At 37.1% G+C, this 8525-nt stretch overlaps 2 protein-coding genes and 1 pseudogene across 4 annotated transcripts; 1 reads left to right on the forward strand and 2 right to left on the reverse strand.

Moving 5' to 3' along the window:
• Positions 1-2034, forward strand: LOC147279913 (transcription termination factor MTERF15, mitochondrial-like). Its single transcript, XM_086251851.1, has 2 exons — positions 1-1523; positions 1631-2034. The coding sequence occupies exons 1-2, from the start codon at positions 596-598 to the stop codon at positions 1879-1881; spliced, it is 1179 nt and encodes a 392-aa protein (XP_086107977.1). The 5' UTR covers positions 1-595; the 3' UTR covers positions 1882-2034.
• Positions 2019-3665, reverse strand: LOC147279914 (F-box protein CPR1-like; annotated as a pseudogene). Its single transcript, XR_015123482.1, has 2 exons — positions 2251-3665; positions 2019-2148 (listed from the first exon to the last, which is right to left on the reverse strand). The product of XR_015123482.1 is annotated as an F-box protein CPR1-like (transcript).
• Positions 3666-4266: 601 nt separating this feature from the next.
• LOC147279915 (F-box protein CPR1-like) lies at positions 4267-8243 on the reverse strand. Of its 2 annotated transcripts, none has more exons than XM_086251119.1 (2): positions 7018-8243; positions 4267-4411 (listed from the first exon to the last, which is right to left on the reverse strand). In XM_086251119.1, exon 1 carries the CDS (start codon positions 8182-8184, stop codon positions 7045-7047), a length of 1140 nt encoding a protein of 379 aa, XP_086107245.1. In that variant the 5' UTR covers positions 8185-8243; the 3' UTR covers positions 4267-4411; positions 7018-7044. The 2 variants fall into 2 exon arrangements, with proteins under 2 accessions (XP_086107245.1, XP_086107246.1); XM_086251120.1 differs by lacking the exon at positions 4267-4411 and adding an exon at positions 4920-4937.
• Positions 8244-8525: the final 282 nt, after the last annotated feature.

An 8525-nucleotide genomic window follows, 5' to 3' on the forward strand; every position in this document is an offset into this window, starting at 1 on the left:
TATGCATGTCATGTCAGTTAAGAGGAATTGAAACTTTGGGTGGATGGGTGAGCATAAAATCCAGAAAATCCCTCAATTGTTATAAAAAAAAACAATAAACAAAAAAGGTGGGGGTTAGTTGACCAAGGACGGGCCTAGGGGTGCACAGCTCTGCGGGATTGCCACAGCCCTCACTGCTCTGACAAGCCAGCCGGCGACTCTCTTTTGAGGGTTAGGTTTTTAGGTTCTAACTCTGAAAGGAGAGCAGCGCCAACGCCAGAGTACGCACTAGGTCCTTCACGCTTGCTGTTACACGGAATACTTCGATTGCACAACGACTTCAAATAAGGGCCCACACGCCGCAGATGCCACACACCACAGGCCCATTCAACTTGAATCAAGTTCCTCAAAGCCCACCTTTAATGCCCCCGCATTGGGTCATAGGCCCGCGTTACTGAGCCCAGCAATCTCACTGCTTTGACTTGACTATATCAACTGCAAGACCTACGCATATTTTTCCGATGTGGGTTGGAAACTTGGAATAGTAATTTCTGATATCTTGTTGAATTTCCCATATATGAAAAATTGAGCTTCTCCACCCACCAATCAGTCTAACATGGCGCCACTCTGCATTTTCAACAAGAGCCTCCGATCGGCATATCCAAAATTTTCTTGTGCATTTTGCAGAAATCTGTTCTCAGTGGAAGGATTTGCAGTAGCAGATCCACATTTTCCTCTGCAAAATCGAACACTTTGTAGACCCATCACCTCCAAAATCTCAGCAGAGCAAGATGATCCTACAGTTTCTTACCTCATAAACTCGTGTGGGTTGTCCCCTGAAGCAGCGATTGTAGCATCCCAGAAGGTAAAGCTTCGATCTTTAGAGACACCAGACTCAGTTTTAGCCCTTTTGAGAAGCTTTGAATTCTCCACCACCCAGATCTCAAAGCTTGTAAAGAGACAACCAGCGCTTCTGGTGGCCAATGCCAAGAAAACCATTCTGCCAAAGCTTGAATTTTTCTGCTCCATAGGGGTATCAAGGCTGGACCTTGCAAGAACTCTGTGCTCTGACCCATGCCTTTTGAGGGTAAGCTTAGAGAACCAGATTATTCCCTCTTATAACTTGTTCAAGAGCGTGGTACACTGTGATGAAAAGGTCATCGGTATTTTGAAGAACAGGTCTTGGAAGAATGTCATGCCCAATATTGGGTTGCTTAGAGAATTGGGTATGCCCCAGTCATGTATTGCTCGGTTGCTAGTTTCTCATCCTATTCTTTTGATGAAAAAGCCTGAAATGTTCAGTCAAATTGTTGATGAGGTGAAAGAAATGGGATTTGACCACAACAAACAGCGTTTTGTGTATGCGATACACGTGTTATGTTTGAAGAAGTCGATATGGAACCGATGTCAAGATGTTTATAAGAGGTGGGGCTGGTCTGAGAATGATATTCTTTCTGCCTTCAGGCGAAACCCAATGTGTATGACCCATTCTGAGAAGAAAATAATGAAAACAATGGATTTCTTAGTGAACAAGATAGGGTACCCCTCGACAACCATTACAAAATTCCCCACAGTTCTGGGTCTGAGTTTGGAGAAGAATACAATGAAAACAGTGGATTTCTTAGTGAACAAGATGGATTGGCCGTCGGAAACCATTACAAAATAGTAAAATACCCCTCAGTTCTGGGTCTGAGTTTGGAGAAGAGAATCATCCCAAGGTGTTCTGTTGTTAAAGTTTTGTTGTTGAAAGGACTGGTAAGTGAGAAGTTGAGTCTGGGTTGCGTGCTTTGTCCTGCTGAGAATCGCTTCTTGGAGAGGTTTGTGAGCAGATATCTTGACCAGGTACCTCAATTGTTGAATGTGTATCAAGGAAAAGTGGATATCCAGGATCTAACATATTGATAGTTGTAGGCTCTTAGTCCCTTGATGCTGCACTAGTCACTTGTATTCTTGTAGCAGCTAGCTTTTGGCACTCTATAGTAAATCTGGAAATTGATACCCAACATGTTATTTGAATTTGGATGGAGGTAAATTTATGTGTTCCCTCTTCTACTCCATTGCATAAGCTATAGTTGGCCTGCTCTCTGTCACAAGATATCAATGGTTGTCTCAGTCCATTACTCTGTTCTGAATCCGAACATGATTGATACAAAATCCATCAAACACTACCTGAAAATGAAAATGGCTCATCTACTAAGAAATGAACTGTGATATGCAATTGGTGAAAAGTGAAAAGTGAAAACCTAAAATCAGCTATATTAAAGCACTTACAATTCCATTCTTCCTCATCTTACTCCTTCAACAGCAATATCAATTCGTACTATTCAGTAGAACTAGGCTCTCTATATAATATTCGATACATGAATATCTTGGATCTGTATGAATTCCAAGAAAATCATTTCTGTCGTTCTTAGGATCATGAGAGACCAGCTCTCCTCTCTTTCCTCCATACATTTCTAATAGCAACTCACCATTCTTCCTAGACCCCATAACCTTCACTAGTCGCATATTAGGGATGACCTTTAGATCAATTGTAAACTGCTTTGTCCATGACTCCACCACCCCATAGTCTCCCATAACCCATATATAACAACAATGATTATCTCTATTTTGACCATAGTGCTTTACATAAATGGACTTTCCAACAACTGAAATGACCATGTGATCATCAGTTGGAACCACACAAGCTAAATCTTCTGGCAGCTCAATCTCTTGAAAAACTTCATTGCTCACATCAAATGCCAAAACCACATTGCAAAAACCATTTCCTTTCCTACAAAACGCAATCCAATGGATGGCCCCATTGACAAAAACCTGAGACCAAATGGTCTGAGCAATTTCATACTTGGGAGCAACTGAAGTAATGCTTTTCCATGACCCTGAACTGAGTGAGTAAAGCTCAACTTCAGGGCAAGCTCTCTTGTCGCCTTCATGATCTTGACTGAGATATACAAGTCTCACTACCTTGTAATCATTGTTCTTAGAATCAAAGCCAAACCCATAAACAGAATAATATGGAGAGAGTGAGACATGGGCTTGGCAAGTGTGATGATTGATGGACTTTCTAATTGATGGGTTCCATAGAATACATGTATTGGTGTCAGTAAGGTAATCATCTGTGAGGAGGACTAGCCCGTTGCACAACCCACAATCCGGAAACACTCATTGAAGCTTTGAACCTGAAGGTCCGGGTTTGAGAACTCTTGGGAAGTGTCATTGTCTAAATGTAGAGAATACTTCTCTCTATTGGGGTCCTTGGGGCAGTGCCTGAGAAGGAGCAAAGGTGTATTGCTGGTTTTTTTTAAATTGAGGTTGAGGTGGGTGTTGATGAAGTTTTTGTGCTTAATGAGGGAGTTCCAAGATTTGCAGACACAGGTACATTGAAGCATAGACTTGGTGGGTAGCCTCAGAAGAATTTGGGTTATAATTTCTTGAGGAAGGTAGTCTACTGGCAATTCCATATAGATTTTTGTTCTACTTCTTTAGGCTCTTCCTTGTGCTTCAGAATCTAAGATGGCTAAAATCACAGTTAATTTGGAACTGAAAAACGAGTAGTACTCTTAACTGTCCCTGAGTTTTAGAGAAAATTAATTGAAGACCCAAGGGATTGGTCAGGGCATCCATTTCTTGCCAGCCAAGACTGTGACCTGTGGTTTGTGGACCAAAATGGTAGGCATTTCAAAGTTGGCAGTTGGCAAGGCAGTCTACTCTGAAGTTGGAAATTTCCTTTGTCCAAAATGGTAGGCAATCCAATTGCAAGCATGGTGTTGAAATTTTAGTGGTTTGTAATGGCAACTTGACTTTTGATGGATCTGTTATAATTAGGGGACAATTTCAACTACACCTCAGGTTTGATGAATTTACACTTAACCTCCTCAGATTTTATAGAAAATATAATTTGACTAGGTTTGACAAAGAAAATGCCAAATTTGCTCTTCACATGCCATTAAAAATTAAATTATTTTAAATATTAATTTTCCTGATCAAAATTAAATTCTAAAAACTTTAAAACACCAGATTAAATTTAAAAAAAAATTATCAAAATAAAAAGCAAAAGATTTTAGCATAAAGCAAATGCATTTCAACATTAAGATTAAATTAACGTCCAGACATTATCAAGACTCGAGGAAAACATTGATATTAAAGCATTACATCTTTGCATTTAATCAAAATTAAACCATTCAATGCCCTATACAATCCATAACTAGGAGAAATTAATTATTAAGAAAAACACCAAAAAATTGGCTCCACCGCCAATATCACATCATTTTCTTGTAATGCTGGTTGATCCAGTGGGCTTGATCTAATGATCTTGTTGAGATGATTATAATCTCACGTGCGAGCTGCTTCCTCGAGCTCATCAAGGTATTTGGATTCATGAGTAAACAAGGCGGTGAGATATGGCTGCCATAATCACCACAATAAAATAGGCCTGTTTTGTTTCCAAGACACCAAAATGAGTAAATAATATTAGAAAATATATACCATATCTTAAATGTATAAAAAAATTAAATAGAATGATTAATTTTAAACCCCTAGTCATCCTAAAAATCTCCCGAAACCCCCTGCCATTCCAAACCTCTCCCAAAAGCCCTGCTATTCCAAAACTCTCTTGTAAATGTTTTTTTTACTGTAATTGTTTTTTGTATTGTAATTAATTTTTTATGTAATTGTTTTTTCACTGTAATTGTTTTTTATTGTAAGTACTTTTTATTTTTTTTTACTGTAATTTTTTATTGCAATTTTTTATTGTTTTTTTACTGTAATTCTTTTTTATTGCAATTATTTTTTTCATGAAGAGTAACTTGATGTCAAGGAGTTTTGGGTAGTTAGGGGGTTTTGCAAGAGTTGTAAGATGGCAGAGGGTTTTGGGATAGCTAGGGTTTGGGAGAGTTTTGGGAGAGTCTATTTCAAATAAGACTTTCTCATCATTGTTTTCAAAAAGCCTTCCAAAGTTGCTGCAATGAGAAAATAAATAGATATATCAGAAGAAAAAAAAAAATGAAAATGAGTAGATCAAATGAAACCACACTTCCGAGATCTTGACAAGTTGGTTTTTAACCTAATTAAATTTCCAATATTATTCTTGCATTAATTTAAGCCTTGAAAAAAGATGATCATCAAATTCTATTTGACATTATGTATATACGTGCATGGAAGTACTTGAGGACATATGTAAAACCTAGCTTGCATTTAAAATTAAAGGAGCTTATACCTTATGAAACTCGATGGAAAAAAAAAAAAGAAATAAGGCTGAGAGAGCAAATAGAATAAATAAAACATACTTTATAGAAATGATCTTACAATGAAAACATGTCATAGAATTGAAGAAACTTCACAATACACAAAGAAATCAATCTAATGGTGGTTTCAAAACACTATTGTTTCTAATGGCTCATTGTTATGAGTTGATTATTTCCTGATACATGATTAAGCATACTATCTAAATTCATTTATAGTGAATTAAAACAAGAGTTGTGGGAGAATTAAGGAAATGTAATAATAATCGTATCCACCAAGATATTTTTCACATTGTATTTATAAATTTATATAATTAGGTGGATACGATTTTATCATATCGGAAACAACGTACCAAACATTAATGTTTAAAAATCCATGTATTTGGCCAACCAACACAAGTCAAATGTTGTGGGGGACCCTAAGGAGTATTTATTCCCCATACTTAGGCTAGATTTCAACCCTAATTAGACTCGATTTGTACAAAAAAAAAAAAAAAACAAATAGTTACACCTTAGTAGCAAGATCGAGGTGACGAAAGCTAATTTTTTGCTTCAGATTGAGAATCGCTTTTATATCAAATCGTTTCATGGCTACTTATGTTTCTTTTATTTTTATTCTATTATCTTATAACAAAAATTGAACCTAGCTAGCTTCTTAAGTTCTATTCTTTACTCAACACAACCTTGCAAAAATTCTTGCATCCACACCATGGTTATCCACATTTGGTCCGGACAAGATTCTATATAAGAATCTTTTATACCAATCATACACAGGAAGCTTATAATCTTATACAGAAAACTACTGGGATTCTATACATGAATTCTTTAAGCATGAAAAACTTCTTTTATATGATTGACATAATTAAAGATTCCTTTATAGAATCCCGTGCAGACCAGGTGTGGATGACCCAGGTGTAGATGCGAGAATCACCCCACAACTTGTACTCATGTATATTTATCTATCTACTTCTTTATTAAAAGAAGTATATATGTCCTAGACTCCTAGGGTTTTGTTGCTCCTGCAGTGTTACCTCTTTTTAAGTGTGAACAACAAGAAGAAAATGGACAGCACCGAAAATGCAAGAAGCTAGCTAGTAACTGATGAACAAAGTGAATAACTAATTAGCAGCAAGAAGAGTCCTTTGGTTTTCTGATTCTGGAATCTGAAGAGAATGAAGTGATATGAATTAGCCATTAATAGTGGATATAAGTAACGTTATGTTCTTCCTTTCTTTTCTTTTCATTTCTTGTTCTTTTCACTGTTATACTCTTGGATGCTATGAATAATGAACCAGATTAAACTCTGTTTAAAATCCTCCTATCAAACATAGCACATTCCCAGAATGTCATTTTAATGTCAGAAGCATCAACCAAAAATATGATGAGTAGCCAGTATCCTTAGAATACATTGAATAACATGACAAGTAACATAGAATATAAACAAGTAAAAAAATTTTCATCTTCAATGACAATAAAAACCAAAAGAGAAGAAAAAATGAGTACACATCTCTATATATGTAGGATGAAGATTATCTGTGACAAGATATGCCACCACAATACAGAGGTTTTATTTATGTTTCCACCTTCTCTTCTTGTACAGATCCTCTGTTTCTTAACCATATGAAGTGGCTGCACTTAGAAGGTGCTATTTAAAAGCCAATTTCTCTTACCAATCAATCGAATATGATTGTTACAAATCCATCGAACACTATCAGAAAATGACAATGGCTCAACTTCTTAGAACTGAACTGTAAAATGCAATTTGTAAATTTAAAATGAGCTAAATTAAAGCACTTACAATTCCATTCTTCCTCTTCTTGCAATATCAATTTGCAATATCAAGTAGAACTAGGGACTCCATGTAATACTCGATACACGAATACCCTGGATCTGTATGAATTCCAAGAAACTCATTTCTGTTGTTCTTAGGATCATGAGAGACCAGTTCTCCTCTCTTTCCTCCATACATTTCTAATAGCAACTCTCCATTTTTCCTAGACCCCATAACCATTACTACTCGGAAATTAGGGATGGCATTGAGAATGTCTATTTTGAACTGCTTTGTCCATGACTCCACCACCCCATACTCTCTCATAACCCATATATAAAAACAATGATCATGTCTATTTTGATCATAGTTCGTTATAGAAATGGACTTGCCAACAACTGAAATGTGATGAGATGGAACCGCACAAGCTAAATCTTCAGGAAGCTCAATCTCTTGAAAATATTCATTACTCATATCAAATGCCAAAACCACATTGTGAAAACCATTTCCTTTCCTACAAAACGAAATCCAATGGATGGCCCCATTGAAAAAAACCTGAGACCAAACAGTCTGAGCAATCTCATACTTGGGAGCAGCTGCAGTAATGCTTTTCCATGACCCTGAATTGAGTGAGTACAGCTCAACTTCAGGGCAAGCTCTTTTGTTACCTTCATGATCTTGACTGAGATATACAAGTCTCACTACCTTGTAATCATTGTTCTTAGAATCAAAGCCAAACCCATAAACAGAATAATATGGAGAGAGTGAGACATGGGGCTTGGAAAGTGTGATGAACTTTCTAATTGATGGGTTCCATAGAATAAATGTATTGGTGTCAGTAAGGTAATCATCTGTGAGGAGGACTAATCCGTTACATGAACCGACAATCCGGAAACACTCATTGAAGCTCTGAACTGGAAGGTCCGGCTTTGAGTACTCTTGGAATGTGTCATTGTCCAAATGCAGAGAATACTGCTCAATATTGGGGTCCTTGGGGCAGTGCCTGAGAAGGAGCAATGGGGTATTGCAGGTTCTGTTTAGATTGAGGTTGAGGTGGGTGTTGATGAAACTAGTGTGTTTAATGAGGGAGTTCCAAGATTTGCAGACACAGGTGCATTGAAGGAGAGACTTGGTGGGCAGCCTCAGAAGAATTTGGGTTATCATTTCTTGAGGAAGGTAGTCTACTGGCAATTCCATACAGATCTTTGTTCTAGTTCTGTAGGCTCTTCCTTGTTCAGAATCTAAGATATGGCTAAAATCCTAGTTCTGTTAACTGTCCCTTAGTTTATGAGTAATTTATATCATTGAAGAGCCAAGTAAATAGGCAATTCAAACTTGACTTACTGATGTTCCAAGTCAAGCATTAAATGCAAGCAGCCCCAAGAGTCCAAGTCAATGAATAACGACCAAAGACTCCAATTTTGGAACAATACAAAAGGCAGGCTAAACCAAAGTTTTCCTTTGGCCAGGAGTTGGACAATCCATTTCCAAAGGCAACTTGACTTTTGCTCGATAGACTTTTTTCAATTTTTTTTTTT

Source organism: Dryas octopetala, chromosome 7 (assembly GCF_963921425.1).
Source record: "Dryas octopetala chromosome 7, drDryOcto1.1, whole genome shotgun sequence".
In the NCBI taxonomy this organism is placed as follows: domain Eukaryota; kingdom Viridiplantae; phylum Streptophyta; class Magnoliopsida; order Rosales; family Rosaceae; genus Dryas; species Dryas octopetala.

Coding starts and splice junctions, on each gene's coding strand:
- LOC147279913 (XM_086251851.1), top strand. CDS start 596: ATGGCGCCACTCTGCATTTTCAACAAGAGCCTCCGATCGGCATATCCA. Junction 1,524..1,630: donor AGTGAACAAGATAGGGTACC/CCTCGACAACCA, acceptor TGGCCGTCGGAA/ACCATTACAAAATAGTAAAA.
- LOC147279915 (XM_086251119.1), bottom strand. CDS start 8,184: ATGGAATTGCCAGTAGACTACCTTCCTCAAGAAATGATAACCCAAATT.